This window comes from Cyprinodon variegatus, unplaced genomic scaffold, assembly GCF_000732505.1.
Source record: "Cyprinodon variegatus isolate N-32 unplaced genomic scaffold, C_variegatus-1.0 Scaffold251, whole genome shotgun sequence".
NCBI classification, from domain to species: domain Eukaryota; kingdom Metazoa; phylum Chordata; class Actinopteri; order Cyprinodontiformes; family Cyprinodontidae; genus Cyprinodon; species Cyprinodon variegatus.
Window position 1 is genome coordinate 237,793 of NW_015150704.1, and position 24,159 is coordinate 261,951.

At 37.8% G+C, this 24,159-nt stretch overlaps 2 protein-coding genes across 2 annotated transcripts in view; one reads left to right on the forward strand and one right to left on the reverse strand.

Moving 5' to 3' along the window:
- Positions 1 to 1,761: 1,761 nt before the first annotated feature.
- LOC107089394 (palmitoyltransferase ZDHHC3-like) lies at positions 1,762 to 11,789 on the reverse strand. Its single transcript, XM_015382152.1, has 9 exons — positions 11,658 to 11,789; positions 8,750 to 8,838; positions 8,484 to 8,557; positions 6,435 to 6,547; positions 6,282 to 6,343; positions 5,796 to 5,916; positions 5,639 to 5,711; positions 3,066 to 3,246; positions 1,762 to 2,965 (listed from the first exon to the last, which is right to left on the reverse strand). Exons 1-9 carry the CDS (start codon positions 11,780 to 11,782, stop codon positions 2,874 to 2,876), a joined length of 930 nt encoding a protein of 309 aa, XP_015237638.1. The 5' UTR covers positions 11,783 to 11,789; the 3' UTR covers positions 1,762 to 2,873.
- A 1,819-nt stretch (positions 11,790 to 13,608) lies between these two features.
- Positions 13,609 to 24,159, forward strand: part of LOC107089414 (serine/threonine-protein kinase 26-like) — a 38,143-nt gene continuing 27,592 nt past the window's right edge. The window contains exon 1 of the mRNA XM_015382173.1: positions 13,609 to 13,874. Coding sequence (XP_015237659.1) covers positions 13,854 to 13,874 — 21 coding nt within the window. The 5' untranslated portion in view covers positions 13,609 to 13,853. The remainder of the gene's footprint in view (positions 13,875 to 24,159) is intronic.

The window sequence follows — 24,159 nt, forward strand, 5'->3', positions numbered from 1 at the left end:
AAAAGAAGCCTTTTATGAAAAGATATTAGAAGTCATTGGACCATGTCTGGCTCCAAGCAGCTGGTTGCAGGTCCATTGTAGTGACAAAAGTCTAATTAAAGTGATCAAATTTGAATAATTTATCAAAAAAAACAAAAAAGGAATCTGTGGTTATATCCTTTAAACAAACACTTCTTCTTGTAATTCAAACAGATTAAACTGATACATGATCCCATAAAGCACCTGTTTATCTGAAACTGTTGGGCCCATGCTTGGACATGCTTCAAAACAAAAACACAATGGAGGTGAAGTTGTCTTTGCCTCATAGCTGATGATTAGTGTTACTTTTAAGCAGGTTAACTGCCTAAATATTAGATAATACCAACAGATGTTCGGGTTAATTGTGGGGGGAGACAAAATGTGTAATTTTAACAAAATATTAATATTACAAAATATCAGCATTAAACAAAAACCGAAAAACAGAACATGGTCTGGAGGAAAAATGGAGAACCATTAAATGGCTAACTGATTATAGCCTGAGCTGGCTCGTAGCAAAATAGCTTTCTTATGTTCCTTGGTATTTAATTTGATAAAATTAGCATCTTATTGACCCCAAAACCGTATTTTTTAAAGATGTGTATGTTTAGGTTTCTCATTTGGAACTACCTCCCTTATAAAGTTGAAATACTGTTAAATCTTTAAGCTCTTTGGCTAGCTTAGTTGGAGCTATTTCAGCCAACTAACAAAGAAAAGCTAGTCGATAATCTTTGCTAACTATTAGCTTCAGTATCCTGACTAAAACCCAAACTACAGGATTCACTTCACCATCTTTGATTAAAATCTGAAAATCCTGATATAATGTATAATGATATTTAAATCAACTTAGGAATGCAAGTGAATTAGCGTAACTTCCTGTAAACCCAGAAATGCTAGCTAAGAATAAGCTAAAAATGCAAGCTAGCAGCCCTGAGATTGATTCTTGAACCTGAAAAAAAGCCATTTGATAAAAGAAAAAAATTGTCATTGCTTTAGTCAACAAAGTTATCTGTTTGCAATATTTAGTAAAGTAAAAAATAACCAAAACCACAAAAATACAGAATGCAGAAGGGTGGAAATGACCAGAACCCCAACAGGACTAAGTGGTTCCTCATAAGTTTATCAGAACCTTAAATCCTTTAATGATTTGCAAAGGCAACTTCACCCCTTACATATAAAAACACATTTAGAGTTAGAAATAACATATAAGTAAGTATGGTTACTCTAGTGCTGTAAAATAACACTGAGCGAGTGTATTCTTAATAGAGCAGACAGAGTAAAAATAAATGAAGGTAGAAATGCTCTTTATGAATGTAATTGCACCTTTTTGGGTTCAGTATTAATGTAAATATATGAATGTAACCCAGTTAAGTTAGTAACATAAATAAACAGTTTCTATTCAAACAAAAAATTGAGGACAATAACAAAAGATGATGTTTTTTGGAGATTATTGTGTTAAAAAACAATTACTTTTTCCAGGAATTAAAGTCAGCTCCCCCAAAGAAAATAATCTGTGCTGAAATTATAATGATGTTAATTATACTTTGATAGTGAGATATATTTAAAATGACCAACTTCTGGGATTTAAGTTCAGGTTTAGTGCCAGACGTCCACAAACAGCTGGTTTGGGTTGGTACCTTTGGTTTTACTGGAAGACAAACCTCAAATTTTTATTTGAAATACTGATAATCTTGAGGATTTCGTTTTCATGTGAGCTTTTCCTCCAGTAAAACAAGCATTAGCTTCAAATATTAACTCTTTCAGGAAATATTGCAAATGTGAAGTTCAATATCGACTGTTTTTTTGTTTGTTTTTTTAAATACTTGTTTTACTTCTATTCAAAATGAATATTTTTTCAATATATATTTATCTTATAAAAGTTTACTGAACCTTAAATTTGAAAAATGTATGTTTTCCCTGGGGAGAAAAATCCAAAAGGAAACTTGTGACCGACACCAGGGGGGCTGCTGAATAGAAAATAAAGGAAAGGCTCATAAAGCCACTCACGGTAACTATATAATAAACCTCAGAAACATGATTATAAGTCAGATTCTCAGTGGCTAATAAGCTGTTTTACAACCAAAAGTAAAGGACTGGATGTAAAAATAAAAGGCTTTGTGTTTCTCTCTCCCTGCCATGCTGATGACGTCATCCTAACCAGAGTCGGAAAGCTTCTTTTTTTAATAAAACCCACCTGATAACTCACCCTGGTTTTTAACTAAAATTTACAACGATGCGATGAGAATGAACTTGTTTTGTTTCTGTATTAAAAAATAAATATACAAAACTGAACATTTAGGGTGATTTGGGTGTTTAAAGGTCAGCTGTTTTTGCAACGCTCACACAAACATGCCCATGAAGAGCTTGTATATACTGCATTAACCCTTAATATCCCGATGCTTACTATTCTATACCTGTTTGGATCAAAGAGATCCTTTCAAACACATAGTTGACATTTTGTTAAGGAAAATGTTATTAGGAACCGAGTAAAGCTCAGTAAAATCCCAGTTTTCAGAAAAAGGCTGCCATGAATAAGTATAAAAAGATTTGAGAGCCGCTGGTCAGAAAACTTCCAGTCATGCCACAAGAAGCTCAGTTCTGTCTCCTTATCACAATAAAGTTAGCAAAAAGTATCTCATAGGTCTGGAGCTGAAGTGCTTTTTTTACGTCCTAGGGTTAAAATCATTAGGACTCAGTGCATCAATCACTCATTCATTCTTTCATTCATCATTTGGATGCAAACACACACAAACTACTCAATCATCCCTTCTATATGTAACTTCTCAGTTAAAAGACGAGCCATCAGTTTCAGGCAGCGGCCTTTCCTTCACACAAGGATGGCCCCATGCTCACACAGATCAGACGTCGTAGTCGGGCAGGGCAGAGTAGATGATTCCCCCGACCGATGGAGGGCTGGAATGGAGCGGCAGCAACCAGCAGAACACCGACCCTGGACGGGTGGAAAGAAAAGGAAGGAAGGACGGTGAAAGTGATGAGTCATGAAAGAGTTTTAGCAATGAGACGAGCGGGACGTCAACCTAGGCACACACCTCTACCAAACACCTCCCTCAGAAGAGCCATCTTGGGCTTCCGGGTGCCGTGTGGGAGGTGATGAGGCGGCTGCTGTGAAGAGGAGGAGGATAACGAGGAGGAGGAGGCGCTCCTGTCTTTGATCATCAGCCTGTTCTTCATCTGTTCGATGGGGGTTTCGTCCGTGATGATGGAAACCAGCTGAGGGGAGACACAGCCACCGTTACAGAATCTACAGCTCCTGGGAGCCTAAAGCGACTTTAAATTTAGAAGGATGAAAATATTTAAAGCGTTTACTGCTTTTTTCCATCCCTACTACTCTGTTACCCCTAAATAAAATCCAGCCAACAAAAAAATATTTCAGTGACAAACAGATCCCATCTGTGTTTGATTTAACCTCATTATAAACCAGCTGCTCGGTGGAGGCTGTAGAGGTTTGTTGGAAATCGGATAAGAACTGAACTCTTTAACCTACATGCAAAACACTGGGAGTGGCAAAGGCTAAACATGCAAACAATTTTCTGGGGATGCTTTGCTACCACAGGGATTAAGGAGCTGGTTAAATCTACAACCACTTAAGTAGCAAAGCACATTCCTGTGTTAGAATGGCCTAATCCAGGGGTACGCAACGTCGGTCATCGAGTGCTACTGTGCTGCAGGTTTATGCATCCCCTCTTCAACAAACCTGAAAAAAATACATGATTAAAGGCCAGGCCTCTGCTAAACTTACCCACATGCTCAGGGGGGAATTTTGTTGGAGCAGGGATCAATGCAAAAGCTACAGGACTGTGGCACTAGATGAGAGGCGTTCTCTTTCCCTGGCTTAGTCAAAGTCCAGGCATCAGTTTATTTAAGAATCTGTGACAGAACTTTAGAGGTGAATATTAAAGACGATCTCCCTTCAACCTAACTGGGCTTGAGATGTTTTGAAAAGAAAAAAAAAGTTCCTAAACTGGAAGTGACAAACCCTAAAGACGCACAGCTGTAATGAGAGCCAGAGGTGATGCTACAGAGCATTAGCTCAGGAGTGATATAAATGTGAACCATAAATCAGATCAGACTTTCATTGTCATAAGGCCTAGATTAAGCATGCACCATTTTTATTTTATTGCTCAGTTATGATCTAACTTGTGTTAATCTATAAAAAATAATCCCAGAAAATGTGCAGATGTCTGGTTTTAATTTGCAGAAACTGGAAAAATTAGCAAATGACATTTTTCAAATAACGGGTTGGGGTGGGATGCTATAGCCAAAACTTACCATAATTTTCGGACTATAAGCCGCAACTTTTTCCCCAATTTTCAACCTTGCAGCTTATATAGCAATGCGGCTTATCTATGGACTTTTACGCTTCAACACACAAGTACGGTAGCCGCATGCACGCGACTGCGGAGGTCCTCGGGAAACAGACTTCTACTGCGAGTGGTACGAGACAGAACGACAGCGAGAAAGACGGACATTGTGAACGCAAGACAGTTTGTGTGACACCCTCATTATGGAAAACAAACGTACCGGTTGATAAATGAGAGCTTCTATTGCACTAAATTGTAACAGTTAACGTATGCAAATATGCTAATTGTGTTGAATTGTTAATAAATAGGAGCTTCCCCAAACAGTTGCTTCTTTCCCAACAATCCTCTCTGTGCATGAACCATATGGTAATTAAACATATAAAAAACCGGCTTATAGTCCGGTGTGGTTCGTATATGTACAAATCATGCAATATAGCTTCTGTGGCTTATATTCAGGTGCAGCTTATAGTCTGAAAATTACGGTAAATGCTAATTGACTTTTTTATTTTGCTTAATACTAGAGATTGATCTTTTTCTTCTTTTCTTTTTTTTTTTTACATCAGTCTAACATATATCTGATGTGTGCTGCTGATATTTTTGCTTCTTTTCTTTATTTACATGATAAAATGACTCAATGACAATAAAAGGTTAAACAAGTCTTAATTGAAACGAAAAAAGAAAACATTTATTAATATATAAAATAAAACAATGAAAGTGGATAAAAAATGGCATGAGCAGCAGTGTATGTGTGTGATCACTTGATCTCAATATGCCCGTTGGACGAATCTTTCGATAAAGGAAAAAATAAACGCCAACCCGAGCCGGCTGATATATCCATCTATCTCTAGTTGGTACAATATAACTTAAATATTGATATAAACAAAATAGAAGCCTCAGAAAGAATGCCAAAAACGTCTAAAACTGATGCTTTTTTTATTTCATCATGTTTATAAAATTCCACTAATATACATTTTTTTAAAAATTTGCTTTAAAAAACAAAAACACATAAAAGTAAATAAAACCAGGAACATCAGTTAGTGACAAAAGCAGTAATTATAGACTGTGCTTAACTTATTAGAAATATCATATCACCATATCTGATTGAATTATATTGTTTTATCATACAATATTGAATTATTTTCCAGCCCTTTGATGCGTCAGCCGAAGAGACCAACAGATTGGTTTCATTTTATTAATGACTTCCCAAAACAATGAGAGGATGCAAACATCAACTAAAGCTCAATTAAATAAAATAGTCAACAGTTCTAGTAACTCCAGTTTTCAGATCTTTCAGTTCCTACCTGATCGTAGAAGATGACCATGACGAACACCCCAAACAGCACCGACTCCACCAGCAGGATGATATAATGAGCGCTGACACATGGAGAGAGGAAAATAAAAAGTAAACATGCAGGGTAATACTCTAAAATTAAACTGCCTGCTGACATCTTTACTCACACTATCAGATGCTTGCTTGGTGTCTCTTCCCCTTCTTTGTCTGCTTCGCCGTCCCTCTCGTTCCGTATCCTCCACACCCAGGCCCACACCACCAGGACCATGGAGTACAGACTGGCAATGCCTGCATGCAGACAAAAGCAGACTGGATAATGAGCTACAACCAAGCAGCGTTTTAATCTTTGAAACATTGCTCCTCAGTCTAGTCGTATCTCATCATTTATAGATGGGAACATTTTTCCACCTCCTATTGTCCATAGAGAGGACAGGTTGTCCCTTCTACTCACATCTACAAACCCACGGAGCCTGAAGTGGCTTCTATCCAACTGAGGTTGATTAAATCGTCCTCACTGTGCAGGGCTGTGCTGCTTTCAGGTAAACCAGTGAGTTTGGTTGGTCTGCCTTTGTAAGGCAAACTGAGGAGATGAGGAAAAACGGCCTCTTTTTTGTTTACACCTGTTAAAGGAACAAGTTTATGTCGCTACTCACCAGTGTAAAAGAGAAACTGGATGAAATACTTCTGGTTCAGCTCCCCGACACAGTTATTGATCCTGAACAATGGAAAAATAAGAAGAATAATCAGGATATCTGGAGGGAGGGTATGGCAGGGAGGGAGGAAGGGAGGGAGGGAGGTAGGCTCACCAGGGACAGTGATGATCCATGCGGCGTATGCACCTCTGACAGACCCTGCAGTGATGCGCTCTGGGAGGTCTGTAGGTTTCACAGCGGCTGCAAACCGTCCAGCCCTCACAGCCCTGAGAACAAGAACAAATTCAATCTCACTGAGGTTCTGCTGCACTGAGAACAAGAACAAAGAGAAGCTCACTGAGGTTCTGCTGCAATGAAAACAAGAACAAATAGAAGCTAACTGAGGTTCTGCTGCACTTAGCGACACAGAGCAGCTGCAGCGGCTGCTGCTTCTTTAACCTTAAACAGACCAAACAGCCGAACTTATCAGCATTCAGACGCATTCAGGCTTCAAACATCTGTCTTCATGTTAACTCTGAACCCGGAGGCTGATTAGGATTAGGGCTTAAAAAGCTAATCTGCATTTCTTTTTTAACTAAATGTGAGTAACTAAATTTTTGCTCAATATAGTTTGATAAAAAAAATTGAAAAATAACATGCCTCACTTATAAAAACTAGCTTTATTCCAATCTTTCATTGTGGTAAGTCACGTAAATTTAAAGGGAAGCAAAATTCAAGCCTTGTTAAACAATGTTGTACATCATTCAATGAAAACCTAAAAAAACTAAATGTTTGAAGCCTGTAGCTATTTTATCAGTTATCAGAACTCATCTAGAACAAAAAACACTGAATCAATGTCATCCTGAGCTACGGAAACCCGAGAATGCTTATTTCAGATTAAAGTGAAAGCACCAATCTCCTGACATCTGCTGCATCCTGACTGCATGGTTTACTTGAACCATTCTAGGTGGGAGAATCAAACGCAACGTCTGATGTTTAGTCTGAGTTTTATTTTATGCAGCTGAAAGTCAGATTTACCAAGAATTAATCAGAACCAAAGAAAGCTGCATGTTTTCTTAATTTTAGAAGCTAAAGATATAACCAGTTAGAGACAAAATAAAACAAAACATACAGCAAGAAATAACAACAAAAAAAATACAGTCACCTTTTTAAAGTTTTAAAATTGCAAGTTACCCAAAGCCTGTTACAAGAGCGTATGAGCACAAAATAACTGCTTTAAACAGACAGAGCAGCTGTTAACACGGAGACACTCAGATAGCCGCTGCTCAAAGCTGATAATAACAGAGTTCAAGAAAAAGGCTGCAATCATCTGTCACCCTGCTGCTGTATAATCGCAATAAACTTAATGCTTTTAGGTTTGTAACATGAACTGAACAGAAAAAACAAACTGATTTTATGTACAATTTATCCACCGTACATCCTATACAGAAACCTTAACTCACTTCAAAGACTTTCCCTGTGTATACAGTACATTTTGCAGTCAAAAGGAAAGACTAATATCTAATAAAGCCTAAAGGTGTTAAATCCCTGGCTGATTTAGATGGCAATCTAAACCAGGAAGTACTTTATCAAATGAATTAAAATTAAAAGCATTTCAATTAAAGCTTTTTTATTTACTTTAATGATTATTTTCCTTCCAGGCAAAAGAAACATGTTGATAAGTTACAATGAATATGTAAAAAAGAAAAAAAAAAGTACCAAAGCCAACCACCAGTAGTAAACAAGAAGAAGAAGAAGCGAAGCAGATTAGCCGGATGTAGCAGAAAAACATCAGTTGTTGTGGAGAATTGTGTCGGACTGGCGAGTGGGAAAGAACTGGAGTTGGAAGACGCGCCAGCAGCACTTTATAGGTCTGCTGTATGGGACCACTTTGCATTTAGAGTGACCTACGATGACGGCGGAAAGAAAGTGGTGGATAAAAGTGCAACAGTGTGCAAGCATTGTGCAACACGTTTTGTTTATGCTAACATCAACATGACCAACATATCAGGCTAACAATCAACATATATCGAACTGAAAACCGTGACCACGAAACCGTGAACTGAACCGAACCGTGGATTTTGTGAACCATTCCACCCCTAATATATATATATATATATATATATATATATATATATATATATATATATATATTTTGCAATTATTTTTCAGGAATAGGTAACAGTTTAATTATTATTATTATGGCAGATGAAATAAACAAACCCGCTCGCTCATCCGAGAAGACTGAGAGCGCAGGTCAGAGAAGTCCAGGGCTGTTTCTGGGAGGGGCACCATGCCTGGAGACACAAATATGAAACATTAAACCTAAAACCACTTCATGCATTTATCCAGAAATCTTCACATGTAAAACAGCTTCATTCTGGTAGCTTTATTGGCCAAACCACTAAGAATTCCCTTTAAAACATGCAAAACTACAAATATTTAAAAAGTATAAATCTGACAGACGACGTAAGCTGAAGGTGACCAACCAGGATCTGAGAAGACAGCTTTGGAGTGGCAGGCCAGCAGCAGCAGCAGGATCAGGTTGAAGAAGGATCCATGAAGAGTTCCCCACACGCTGTCAGAGAGACCAGTCAGGTGGAAATTCAGTCATCTTTTAGAAAAAATCTCAGTTTTCTGCAAAAGCTTCCTCCTTTTTAGCATCAATAACGTTATGAAGAAAGATCAAATGAATTTTCACAGAGAATCAGGTTAAACGCACCCTTTACTCACCATCATTAACAATTTTGTAGACCTAATATTTGCAGTAATTTGCATCAGGTTTTTTCTAATCAGTCTTGCTTTTAATAGACAGATTTTGATCCATTTTTTTTTAAATCACCGGTCATAAAGGTATGCATACATTTGTCACTGTGGAGTTTCTTTGAGACGTGGACTTTAATTTGGCCAATTCATCACCTTGATTGTTCTTTCTCTCAGCCAACCTGTGCTGGATTCAATGTTGGGTTTCGTGTTGGAGTGTATAGCTATTTTAAAAAAGCTACAAAGTAACATTTCCTGTGTGTTGCAGACAAAGCCAGATTACTATCCTTGCACCACCAAGCTTATCAGCTGATGTTAGGTGTTTTCATCCAAACATCACTGAATTTGTCTCATCTGTACAAAAGAATAGTTTGCCAATAAAATTCCTCTTCTTTCTTCTGAAACCTCTTTTATACATGTAATATTTGTTTAGAAGAGTCCTGTCGTCTAAGAGTGACAGATCTTTGACTCTACAGGCCTCAGTCATGCAGACTGAGGCCTGTAGAGTCAAAGATGCAGCTTTTGAATTTCATTTCAAATAATAAAATGTATTTCAGACAATTAACGATGATAAAAATATCAGAAAATATTTGAAACTAACAACCTTATACCACACAAAAAAGTGACTGATTACAGTGTTCCTACAACATAAGGCAAGTTAAATTTAAGACTTTTTAAGACTTTTTTGTCCCTTGAAATAAAACTTTAAGACCAACTTCACAATAAACAGAAGAAAACCTGGTTGTGACAAATTTAACCTGATTCTTATTTTAACATAAACCATTATTTTCTGGCCGAATAGAAATTATTACAATTTTAAAAAAACTTTCCATATAGGAAGAAAGCTAAAAAAAACACTAATAACAGATATATTTTTAACCACTAATGAAAGGAATTCACAGACTTTGCTTTGATCCTGACTCTAAGTCCATAATAGCTCTGCTTCCATTGTGGTCGAACCACCAAACATTATCCAGAGCTTTGCTGCGACTGGTGTTTTTTTTTTTTGTTTTTTACGTTGGAGATGCTGTAGAGGCCTTGCAGAGATGAGGAACAGAAGTGAGATATAGCTGCTTCTCTGTAACTGAAATTTCACTCTTCACATGTCTGACTCCACAGCTTTGATTCCCATCACGCCAAGCCTGAATGACTTCTTTCTCAAAATAAGCCATTCCTCATATATATCACCTGGTTCTGTTTTTAGCCATGCAGAAATCTCCTGGCTGGATAGAGAGTTTTCATTGAATTTACACTTCCCCACGTTATTGGCGCATCGCCCCAAGGTCCGTTTGCAGCATTGTTTTTATTGGTTCTGCTGTCAGGATGGAACTAATAATAGTTCCAGTGAAGCCGTTCCGCAAATGTCAAAAAATTGATGGTGAATTACTTTAACTTTTTATATGAATTACAAAAATAAAATCTTATTTATGACTTGGTGACAATTCTAAGACCCGTGAAAGACTGATTTAAGACATTTTAATACCAATTAAGGCTTTATTTTTATATTGAACAATTCAATGCCGCTTAAGACTTTTTAAGGATCCGCAGGAACCCTGGATTAAAGGTTGAACATCAAAATAAATTATATTTTCAGTTCCAAATAAATTAAATTAATTTTAACATAGACAAAAGCTAACAAAATAAAGTAAATTTAATAACTTGCCAGCATATGTAGCCTGAGATTGAACATTATTATTGATTAATTTATAATTATTGATTATGCAATTAAAGTTGTCTGGAAAGGGGTATGAAGAAGTAAAACTTATCTTAAATACCCCTTGTTTTATTTATTTTGCATTTCATGGTTGGTGTTTTCTGTGAATTTGCAGGTACATCAACTCCAGAGGAAGATCTTTCTTTCACATGGTGACAATTTTCTTGATGACTCTCCTTAAACTAATGTGAAATTGATGAGCTGCAGCAATTTCTATAAAGTCTTGATTTTTTTTCTTCCTTCTTTACATCAAATTGCACATTATTTGACTCCAGACCAGTATCCTATACACCCTAAATAAGGTTTGATTTGTTCTCCACATAGCTTTTCCAGTGGTGATCGCTTCTACATACAATAAATATTGACCAACCCAAACTGATGTGTTTTTTTAAAACTATATTTGGATCAAAAATATTTGATTTGCGGTCTTTCTATCATGACTGATCATCCCACACTAAGTCACGTGTCAAAAAGAAGAACAACAAATTGCGCAATATTATTCACTAGCTAAACATTCTTTAAATTACATTAGAAGTGAGTATAACTATCACATTGTTTTGCTTTTTTTCCACCTATTTATACGTTTTTGAAGCTTTATAAAAAAAATATCAACATACAAACATGATAACATCAACAGGCGTAAAACCAATTAGCATAAAGCTAAATGTTTTGTTTTTAGCAAACCAAATGCCTTGGAAATAAATAAAACAAGAGAATGTGTAAACCGATTCTACCTGCTACAAACATCACCCTTAGAATCGGAGAAAAATTCTAGTATTGGTGATCAAAACTGACTGTTTTTTTGGAGAATACATCGGCTGCTGTTGTACCTGTTGGCTAAATGAATGGAGGCAACAGAGCCAGACGTCATGCCGGCTGTTTTTAATGTTCTTCTAGGTATTAAAACTCCAAATACTGACCTGTCGGCATAGGCGGGGATGAGAACATACTGGATGACCACATAGTCCGCGTAAAAAACGCTAAAGTAAGTTAAAATGAGGCAAATTACACCGCAGGGATCTCTTCTACAGCGTAAAGACGCCATCTTTCTTCCGGGCTCCGCCCCTTGTCTGACGTCAGTAGGAAAACCTGGCTGTGCGCATAGATTATGGATATCTATGGCTGTGCGTTCATGGACTGTAGGAAACCAGGAAGAAGTTCAAAAGTGGTTCTTTTTTACGTTTATTAAAGCAAATGACAGCATCTTAAGCTGTTTTCGAAAAAGTATGAATTTAAAGTAAATAGGTATTTAGCCGTCTTTTCAAATTGTTTGTTTATCAGTCTTTTTTTTCTTCAGTGTTAACAAAATTATACAGACAGACAGATCGATAGATATATAAAAAAAAAAAACAAGAAAGAAAGAAACCAGTCTAAACTAAGCAGTAAACAGAACAATGTTGAACAAAAGCGTTACTGTAAAAAAAATTATTAATCTGTTAAAGCTAAATCAAATTTCATCAACCACACCCAGGCCCACAGGCTGCCAGGACTGCAGAAAATCCAAATGAACTGAGCCTGATTTATAACCTGAACTTAGCTACTTTACTCAGTAGATATCAGGTGAAAAAAAGACTCAAGATCTAAACAAATTTTCACATCCTGTACCAAATCTAAAGTAGTTTAAGAATAGATGAAGCAGAGTTACCAAGGTCTACAACGTATTTCCTCTGTTAGGTAAACGACCATGAAAGCCCTTATCTGCAACTGGAAAAAATAAATAAAATTAAAGTTTCGTAGCAGTAAACCTTCACATGTATAGCATGCTTACAAATACAAAAATATCAAATAAAAACAAAATTGGAACCACAAAAAATAAAAATCTAATCCAAGAGCATCAAAGGATCATCCAGGAGGTCAAAATAAATCCACACTACATCGAAAACACTGAAATCAGGGGCGGAGCAAGATGGGGGGTCAGGGGTGGCCATGGCCACCCTTAGCCAGTCATTGGCCACCCCTGTGACCACCTCTACCATTTTTTCCCTCTAATACAGATGGTGGCAGCAGTAATGCTCTGAAGTGGTATATTTTAACTTATTTTACTTTTTAATTTTCTATATGTAAACAATTACATGACAACAAAAACCCTGTGGTTAATTATGCACATCAATATACTAACATTAAAGATGATAACACAGAAATCATGCTCTTTTCAGAACTAGATTTTGTCTTATATTGGGTAAAGAGAAAATGTATGAAATCAGAGAAAAGTCATAATACTGAGATTAAAGTTAGAAGTCTGAGAAAAAGTCAGAATTCTGAGATAAAATTCAGAATTCTGAGAAAAAAGTCTGAATTCGGAGAAAACAAGTCAGAATTCTGAGATTAAAGTTAGAATTCTGAGATTAAAGTTAGAATGCTGAGAAATAAAGTCAGAATTCTGAGATTAAAGTCAGAATTCTGAGATTAAAGTTAGAATGCTGAGAAATAAAGTCAGAATTCTGAGATTAAAGTTAGAATGCTGAGAAATAAAGTCAGAATTCTGAGATTAAAGTTAGAATGCTGAGAAATAAAGTCAAAATTCTGAGATTAAAGTCAGAATTCTGAGATTAAAATTAGAATGCTGAGAAATAAAGTCAGAATTCTGAGATTAATGTTAGAATTCTGAAATTAAAGTAAGAATTCTGAGAATAAAGTCTTTTTCCCCAAAAAAAAGTATATATTTAACAGTCAGTTAACTTTTTTTTTTTTTTCTCCCAACTCCGCTTCTGTACCTGGAGCATTTCAGGTATAAAAAAAAAGAAAAAAAAGTAAACTAATCCTGTGGAAGCCAGCAGAGGGTGGCAGCAGGCCTCCTCCAGTGAACTTTCAGTCGCTCCTCCCTCAGAAAGGAGGTAACCAACTCCTCACTCTGCTCGTTTGTTTGCTCAACAGCATTTTTTTCCTCCTGGCTGCAGAGTCTGTCTCACACTCAGAAGTTGGAGTTTGTTCGCCTCAATTTGCTGCAAACAAAGCTGGAAATATTTCCTCACATCGAAGTCCAACCGGTTCCTCCTATGTAAGAGGAAAGTTTGAGGCGGAAAAGCCGAAGAGAAGAAATAAGAATTCAGAAGTTAGGGGGAAAAAAAGAAAAGAAAGCAGAGGAGCCAGGAGGAGGAAAAGAGGTCGAAGTAACTATGGACGTCCCTGGTATGCAGGTAAGTCTAAAGGTGTTTGATCTGAGCTCAGATGATCGTTTAAAGGTCTGGATTTAAAGGAGAAAAGCGAAGCAGTTTGGCGACAAGGAAGAAGGATTGTGCAATTACAGGCCGTTTCCACTGACATTACCTGAAGACAAAACCTGCATTGAAATCAAACTCCACACCCAACAGGAACATAAAGTTTTCCATTCATAAACCACTTTATACGTTTCACTGCTTTCTGAATGTTTCCGTCTTTAAAGCAGACATAATTATACCTTAAATAGCTATTGTTTTCGTTTATAAATTCCACTTAACGTGAAAACCCTACGCTTTTATTTATTTACTTCAATTTGATCTAATTTATCCACATGGAAACAATTCACAACAACCAACATGGCATTGTACTGCCTAGACAAAACGGGTCCAATACGAGTTAGCTCGGTTCATTTTAGTCCACTACATTGTTTTACTGTCAGATTAACATTCAGGTACAAAACACTTCTCCATCTGGTCATTTTACAGTACAAATAATCTCAAGTTACCAATTTCTAAACAGTTTATGGCAGAAAACTAACAGCTTACATTGAATAAAAGCATGCACATGCTGACAGTGGGGAGGAACAACTCGATTTTAACAGTTGAGTCAATTTCCAGGTACTTAAGTGTGGTGCCATATGATTTGACGTCACATTACTCTTTAACTTAAAGTATATCTTTTTGCTATTTGATGCACTGATCTATATTTAGTCACTGGATTGCTGATAGACCGTAAAAGCTGAAGTCACCTGCCGCCATGTTCTTGTTGATGCTTCAACGTTAGTATTTCACTGGTTTCTGAGTGTTTCCGTCTCTAAAGCAGACATAATTACACCTTAAAATAGCTATTATTGTTATTTATAAATTCCACTGAACGCGAAAACCCTACGCTTTTATTTATTTACTTCAATTTGATCTAATTTATCCACATGGAAACAATTCACAACAACCATCATGGCATTGTACTGCCTAGACAAAACGGGTCCAATACGAGTTAGCTTGGTTCATTTTAGTCCACTACATTGTTTTACTGTCAGATTAACATTCAGTTACAAAACACTTCTCCATCTGGTCATTTTACGGTAGACATAATCTCAAGTTACCAATTTTTAAAAACAGTTTTGCAGAAAACAAACAGCTTACATTAAATAAAAGCATGCACAGGATGACAGTGGGGTGGAACAACTCGATTTTAACAGTTGGACTAGATGGCTTTCCCTGGTCAATTTCCAGTAGCTTTACTGTGGTGCCATATGATTTGACATCAGATTACTCTTTAACTTAAATTATATGTTCTTGCTATTTGATGCTCTATTTATTCACTGGATTGCTGAAAAAGCTGAAGTCACCTGCCGCCATCTTGGTACTCCCCGCTTTCATGGAGCAGCGGCAAAAAAAGACCTGTAATGTAATGTAATTACCATAAAAATCTATGATGTAATTTAGCACATTTTGCATATCATCATGTGATGCGTCTATTTTTTACCATAAATCACAGTAATGTAATGATGCTAAGTGTTTGTGGAAGTGACGAATTTATCTTTATTTTAAAAGTCTTACGCCCCCCTAAAAATGAGAATATCATCATTGTTTGACGCTGTAGGGCACATATTGTTTACATTCTGACCGGTCGAACTATGGAGTACCAATATGGCGGCTGGTGACTTCACAGCACCATGTGCTACCACTGGCCTATCAGCAATCCAGTGAATAAATAGAGGTTAGTGATTTCATAGTATTCAGCCATTTTTATTACGCAGATCTTGAGTTCATGTGTGTATTCAGGGTTTGACACTTGATTGACCACATGTTAAATATATACGATAAGCTTGGTATAAACTGGCCTAACCAAGTTTTCAATGTATTTAGACATAGATTTAAAAACAAAAGATATTAGCTATAATATAATTTCCCTGATTTAAAACAGAAATGGAACAAATGTTTCATGAAGACACTTAGGGGTGTCCCAATACGACTTTTTCATTTCCGATACGATTGTGATATTACAGCTTTAAGAATCGGCCTATATGGATATTAACCTTACTACGATATTAGTTTGAACCATACCGGCTTTTATTACTTATTTTATACTGTATAATGTTAGAAAAGGCTTGATCAAGTAATTTTGGTAAAACAGGGGAAAAAAAGTCAATAACAAAAGGTATGAATACCACTGACCGATGTACAATTAACCAATGAGTCAAAGAAACTTCTAAAAGAAGCAGAGTTTTTCTATTAGAATGAAAAGATGGGAGATTTTAGATTCTGACCGATAAAATCCGATAGTTTTTGGCTAATATTGCTCTGATATCTGTTGTTAATATTGGATCGGGTCATTCAGTATATTCAGAAAGTTCTTCCAAACAAACTTTGTCTTCTTTGCACATGAGGAAAAAGTTTGACAGCTGACCTGCAATGCAAAGCAACATGACGTTGATGGGCTGTGCACCTCCAAATCTTTGAGCACATATTTCATCCATACAAAAGTCTGGTGCTTTTGTTTTGAAGTTTGCTTTCTCTGGCTTTGCTTGACTATTTTAAAGTCACACCACTAATTATCTTAAACGAACTTGTCATCTGAAGGGAGTTATCTCCATTCCTTCTTTTATGGTGTTATCCTGTAATCTGGCTGAAATGACCTCACGGCATCTTAATATTTGTTGGTAATGTTTCCATAGCGATCACCTGGTGTATTTATAGCTCAGACGCTGTATCTGCTCCATGATATGGGTTAAAGATAAGACTGTAGGTGTGTCTGAGGGCAGTAACACCGTTTGTGTCCATGCTCCTCTGCTGCATTGTTAAATCGTTTTATTGGACCTTCTGGGATTTTACTGCTCTATATATCTTTACATAGTTTGCTTGTATAGGTTACAAAATGTACTCTAGGTAGAGGTTTGTGTGGTAAATCAGTGATGATGTGGGTGTTTCTGCCAGTAAGAAGGTGTAGGATAGGAACTCTGAGCATCAAAGCTTTTATTTATCCTCCTGTTTGGCCGGCTTTCAGGTGTGTCTACCTGTGGGACCTGCTCGCTCTGCCTGCTCTGTTTGTTCCAGGTGGGTGGGTCGGATATGCTGTCAACACGCACCTGACACCCGGCAGCTGCTGCAGCGTCGAGGCTCACACAACAACTCCTTCAGCTGCCAAGGAAGGCAGTCATGCCTAGTGGAGTCTGTTAATTAAGTGACGGGAATACTCTGCAGTAGTTTATTTTTAGCGTAAATGCACTGTATTGTGCCGCTACAGCTATTTTTTCCATCTATATCTGTGTAAATGTAGTAAATATGTTTGAGTTATCTGAAAATGATGAGGTGACAGATGCCAGCAGTCAGATTAGTGGAAATGTTCTGCAATAAGTATTTCCCTGCATTTGATTCTGGACATTTGTCAGGGCCTGCTGTAACTCCTCCTTCTCATAATGCCAAACCCAATGATGAGCAATCGGGCAACTTTGCGCTGACGAATTTACCAGGTTATTTTTATAGAACTCATGTGCATGAACAGGCATGCAGCAGGAGAGCGAGAGACATTGCAGAAGTTTGGCAGCATCGGATGAAGGGATGGATGTGGAAATGACAGAATGACTTATGCCTTTATAGATGCAGATAAAGGAAGCCCAAGTGCATTCATTATAACACCTATAATTTCTGTATCACTGCTATAAAGTGGAATATGACTTTCAGCAGGAGAGCGGATAGTTACACCTTGTTTGCCTTTTTTTCCAGGCTGATACTACGTTATTGTATTGATAACTTACATTGATCTGTATTGCCTTACATAAATAAACTATTTGAGCTTTATTATTTGTATCCTAAAATTTCAAAAATGTATTAAGTTAAAACACGTCAAACTAAAGATATCTATATATCTCATTATATGCATATGTATTTAGTTTTCTTTTAGGGATGGTATTCTAATTGAAAATGTTTAGGTTCCTCTTTAGAAGAACCATCAAATAAGAGTCAAGCCTGATTATTTTTTACTCTTTACTGACTAACTAAATAAGAAAAATGAAACAAAACAAAAACATTCTCCTACCTGCTTATTAATTTAACTATAATTAACAATAAAACCATCTTCTTTTTAGAATTCTATGATTCTTTTCTTATTTTTGTCCAAAACATGCTTCTGTTTTGGTTGCTTTTTCAGGATCGGGTTGGGTGGTTTCTCTTACCCCACCCCAGCTCGAATGGGTTTCTCTTTTTCCCTTGTTCTTTGAAGGCTGGACATAAATTACTAGGTGCAAAACTTGAAAGCATAAACTAAGTAGTTCAGACTGTCGCCAAAGCATTACCGTTCATTTAGACTTGAACAACACAGCGTGGGTTTGAGACCAAAGAAGATGTTGAATTATCTGCAAACCAAATAATCAGTGATCAGTACTGGTTCTAGCATAGAGGTCTCTGGGTTTGTACCTTCTTATTGAAAAGAGAACAGCTCTTTGACAGGTTTAGCTTCGGGGAGAGGACTGGTCACATGGGACTGATTAGCCTATCAGAAGTTGAATTTGCTGTGACTGTGACAACAAGATGACAGGGGAGGTAATATACAACCAAACTTTAAAAGAAAATGTATTTGAGGGGAGTGGTGGCCTTGTGGTTAAAGCATTGTGCTTGGGTCCCAGAGGTTCTGAGTTCAAATCCCACTCAGGTCATTCTGGGTCCCTGAGCAAGACCCTTAACCTCAGACTGCTCCCTGGGTGGCACTCATTGGCACCCTGTTCCCCAAGGGGATGGATTAATTGCCTTGTTGGACAATAAAGGGATTTACATTTATTTATATATACAAAATGTTATCAAAATTCAATTCAGTTTATTTCTATAGCGCCAATTCACAACATGTCATCTCAAGGCTCTTTACAGTTCGGCAGATCATACAGTCAAATTGATTCGAAGTTTTCTATTTAAGGAAAACCAGTTGATTGCATCAACTCATTGACTCGGATGCAATCCCTCACACTGAGCATGCTTGTAGTGACAGTGGAGAGGAAAAACTCCCTTTTAACAGGAAGAAACCTCCAGCAGAACCAGGCTCAGTGTGAGCGGCTATCTGATCAAATAATTTAGAAAAAACAGAACAAGGTTTATTATTTGAGAAATAAACCAGATTTGTTTGGCTAAAGCACTAAATCTAAGCTAGCTGGCTGAGTGGGTAGAAGTATAGGCAATCTCTGGTGATAAAAAGTCAAATTTAAGAGGTATATAATTGTAAAATTACATGGGAGTCATTCTTTTAGAAAGGTTCTGCCTGGGTATATTTGAAAGAGACATAACAAATTTTTAGCTCTGCATCTGTTAGGATAGGATGGATAACGAGCACCTCTTATTACTTTCTCTCCATTTTACCTACTGTCGCTTTAAGAACCACCATTCCAGCTCTGATTGGGAACTGTAACGTTTCGGCAGTTGGCCGTTTTATGCCTATAGGGGGTTTGCTCAGACAGCTTCAACAGTCATATAGGCTCATTTGCTTCATTGTGACGTCATCATAGCTTAAAGCTGTGGACTACAAATGAGGTGTTTCAGGTCTGGCAGGATGGGTATCTTCTGTGGAAGAGATTAAATTCCTTGTGCATTGTTTGTACAGTTTTACATGTCATGATAGTCGGTTGTCACACCAACTGTGGGACGTTCCTAACCAACGGTTAGTCCCTACTGCCCAGAGAAACTTGTCGTACTGCGATTACCAACAGTTTAAAGTAAAACTGGATAATCGGCTCATATTCTACTGTGAGGGGGACAGCTGTAGGACTCTTATAATTAGTTTCCAACTAAAGATCAACAGATGCAGGTTTTTAAGGCAGAAACTGATTATTTGGACATTAGTCGAACCAATCCCTCATATGTGATGCTGATTTTTTTTGGGGTACACGGTTTTCTTTAAGCTGATATTGCTTTTTATTTTCTCCTATTTTATCAGATATGAGCAGTTCTAGTTCTTGAGGTTAGGCAAGTTTTAGTGTCCTTGGTCCAACACACCTGATTCAAGTACCGTAATTATATGATTAAGAGGACTTTGGAGATATTGACTGTATATAGAGGAGAAGGTGATTCGTCCATTGGATTCAGGTGTATTGGACCAACTGGAATTATCCTTCCCTGCTTTAGATGATAAAAATGATGCAAAAGCCTTTGTTAATATATCAGGGTTAGAGGGCCTCTTGTCACTCTACTGCTCTGGCTTCAGGATGAGGTCGGGCTTTGCCATACTCTGCGATGTGAAGTCTTCATGAGGGCATTTTTGAAACGCTCTTTATCTGACCAATCAGCCAGAACATGTTTGCTTTGGCAGACCCTACCGGGGGCATTAAGTCCCAACAACAGCCTCTAGGATCTTCCGGGGACTGAAACTCCTCTGCTACTTTAAGGTTTTTTGAATACCCCTTGGACAACACCCTCGGGAGGTGTTCCTGGCATATCCTAAAGGCTCAGGGGACGACCCAGGACACCATGGAGGGACTATGTCTCTTGATTGGACTGGGAGCGCCTCGGGCTTCCCACTGCAGAGCAGGAGTTTCTGTCATGACTGCTACCCCCACGCCTTGGTCCAGAATAAAGCAGCAATAAAACGCTGTTTATAACTGGTGGGCAGAACATGTTTGCTTTGGCAGACCCTACCAGGGGCATTTAAGTTCCAACAACAGCCTCTAGGATCTTCCGGGGACTGAAACTCCTCTGCCACTTCAAGGTTTTTTGAATACCCCTTGGACAACCTCCTCGGGAGGTGTTCCCGGCTTATCCTAAAGGCTCAGGGGATGACCCAGGACACCATGGAGGGACTATGTCTCTTGATTGGACTGGGAGCACCTCAGGCTTCCCACAGCAGAGCAGGAGTTTCTGTTGAGACTGCTACCCCCACGCCTTGGTCCAGAATAAAGCAGACGGCAATGACTATGAGTGTTAACAAATAAAACATTGGGTATTAACAGTAAATGGCAAATGAAGGGAGTGGCAGTGCGTGCGCTTCCTGTAATAAATAATAATGATAATAATAAGTGAACTTTATTGATCTCACATTGGAAGAACTTGCCTCTGCATTTAACCCATCCTCTCATGGAGCGGTGGGCTGCCATTGTGCGGCACCCAGGAAGCAATCGGGAGTTAAGGGTCTTGCTCAGAGACTGAGAGAGTGGCAGTTTGTGGAAGTGGGGCTTAACCTCAGGATTCCAAGCCCTATGCCCTAACCACTAGGCCGCCACTCCCGCATGTACCGGCCAATGCCAATAGAAAAAGAAAGCTAGTATTGACCAGCTGATGTATTGCTCTACCTCCACAGAAGGATAAGCTAGTATAGACGATGATTTACAACCTCTGTGTAAATAATTTTAATTAGCGCAGCAGCAATAAAACCCTGTTTATAACTGGTGGGCAGCTTTCAACATTTTCCATTTGGTATTTTAATGATCTATCTGAAGCGCCTTGCCATCACCCTAGTCTTTAGCTCCCTTCCTAGATTCACTTAAAATTTTCCCTGGCTACTGTCACACGTTAAATATACTTTCTAATGAGAAGAAAACATTGGTTTAGAAATTAGACGCCTTTCTGTTTGTAACTAAAAGCCTTATAAAACTCATGCTAGTCTATCCTTAGGTGTCACCAAACTGTTATAACGTCACTCAGCTGCTTGGTTTGTTTTTATTTACAATGATCGATGCTGTACAGTCTTTGTTCATATAGGCAATTCATCATCTTAGCAAAACAAAAATCACTTGATGTCATTTCTGAGGTGTGTCATAGTAGCACATGTTTTTATACCACTCCATTAGTAATTATGCATTTATGGACTTTTATCAATAGGTTTGTTGTTGAACTCTAACAACAGCTGCCTTCAGACATACATGATTGAACTGGATTATTCATTTTATAACATTTTATAAGTTAAATGTTCTGTTTTGATGCTTAAACAGTCAAAAATGTACAAAACAACTTGTAGGTAGGAACTTTTCTGAGTAAATTGATAACTGTATGCTGGATGGACTCGTTTTTCAGTTACTTAATCCTTGGAGACATTGCACAAGCTGCATTTAAAGTCGAAATATGCGTTACCGTTTCCTGTCTCTGTGCAAAGCAAAACCAAAATACCGTGGTAGTGAGCTCCACCTACGCGCACACGCGCCGTCATGGCTTGGTTTCTCTGAAGCTCCTCTTTTCAAACCTTCAGGTTGAGTAAAAAAAAACAAAAAAAAAACGTCTTGCTTCGGTTTGTTGGAACTGAAACCGACGCAGAGCTGCAGGTTGATGTGGAAGCTGCTTACAGGAAACATGGCCTGACCTGTTAGTCATAGTAAAACTTTAGGATTCAGCTGATGTGCTGAAATATGATGATGAGATTGCTTTCATGGTATCACTGATTGATTATAGGCTGACAGGAAACCGAGTCTGTTAATTTCATTGATCTTGAAGGCGTGGTTAGTGGAGTTTCCTGTTTTTATGTTTTCATTTTTTTTGCACCAAGCTAACATTTTGCTTCTTGCTTGTAGATTTTAACCATTTGTTCACCTCATGGTTCCCCAGAATTTTATTTTAAATTCCCATTTCTAATTATTTGATTGATTTTTATGACATCATTTATTGTAGAAATGTGAACTTTAAAGCAGAAGCTGACAGGTCATGAGTCAGTTTACCATAAATGCTTAGATGCTATCTACTTGATGTCTTGGTTCTTTAATGAGCTGACCAAATGTTTTCTTGTTCATATTAAAATCATCAAGATCCTTGGAGTTCTGCTTATCTGGATTTCTTTTTCCATTTTCTGTTAACAGTTTCCACATGTCTGCCGTCTGTGATTTTCTTATCAGCAATACAATAACAGCTACTGCGAAATGTGATGAGGCTACGTTCACACAGCAGGTCTCAATTAGAGCTGCAAAATATATCAGCATAAGACATCAAGGCAGGATGACTGTGTTTAGCATCAGTCAATAAAGACTCCTTAGATGGGATATTTGGTATTCCAGCAGAGAAGTAAAAGCTGAGACCTGCTCTCTCTGCAGATCTTGACTCTCCAGGATATTGATAAAGAAAACATGACCTGCTGTGGACCTCCAGGAAAGGATCGGCTCTGTAGTTTCAGTTGGGTTTTCCTGCAGTCCTACACTCAACTAATCCAGCCTGATTCTGCAGCTCTGATAAAGATGGATTCAGTTTGACGTCAGGCTCGCAGCTGTGAAACCAGCTCGGGGCGTGCTGACAGAGTCAGACCTGGGAGCGTTCGCCGCTTTTTTCTGCTCTTTCCTTGATCTCTTGGAAACTGCAGAGCTAATAATCACATATGTAATCATAGGCCTGACTAAATCTAAAACTCTAAAGCCTTGTGAGTTCCTGGTCGAGAAGTTATCAGCCGGCCGCAGCCAGCTGCCTGTAGGTTTTGATTATGGAGGGTGAGTCGGTTTTTCTGTGGGGTGAAAGAGACGGTGGGGAGTCATTTTTAGACTCTTCTCTAAAGTTCTACCTCCTGACACAAGTCGGGTGGACTTGTAGCAAAACCACAGCCTTAAGTGAGACGACCTAAACTGATGGTTTCACTTGTCGTTCAAGCATAAGATGAAACGTGAAGTCACGTTTTGAAGGTTGAAATAATAACAATCAGGAGCTAATATTCCTGCTCCAGCAGACAGATACTAGTTTTTATATGATATCAAGTATCTACATATCATTTTTAGATTTTTATTTTTTCATTTTCTGTGCTTATACAGCTGATGCCACACTATATATGATAAATATGATAAATAAATCATTCACAACTAAGAAAAGTGAGAAATCAACAGATTATCAGCTTGGTTCTTCTTCAGTCTCGGTCCTAAATTCATCTTTTGTGCTTTAATCACCAGGAGTAAGACTCCTTTATTGATAATTATGCTGGAGAAATTGATGGAAGGCAGCTTATCAGTAAAAAATATATATGTTTAATAGAAAACATGTAATTTAGGCACTGCTTTAAGTAAAAACAAAACTTTCCCTGGTACATTGTCAATGTTAACATCCAGTTCTGAGTGTGTTGCTCATGCATTCCAACATATGTCTTAAAAATGTTTATATTCCACAGTTGGGTGTATCAGTGTAGATCGATGACATTCCCTAAGGAGTTGCTCTGGAATATTTTAAATACTGGTGCCGTTCAAATATTTGTATTATGAACAAGAATGCCTCGCAGCATGTTTGTAATTATTTAGATCTATATGTAGGGCTGGACCATACTGGCAAAGCTTCTATTATAGATGCTCGTTTTGGGAGATATTTCTGATATAAACAAGATGAAAGCCTT

Coding starts and splice junctions, on each gene's coding strand:
- LOC107089394 (XM_015382152.1), bottom strand. CDS start 11,782: ATGGCGTCTTTACGCTGTAGAAGAGATCCCTGCGGTGTAATTTGCCTC. Junction 8,558..8,749: donor AGCTGTCTTCTCAGATCCTG/GTTGGTCACCTT, acceptor TTGTGTCTCCAG/GCATGGTGCCCCTCCCAGAA. Junction 2,966..3,065: donor GAGGGAGGTGTTTGGTAGAG/GTGTGTGCCTAG, acceptor CCACCCGTCCAG/GGTCGGTGTTCTGCTGGTTG.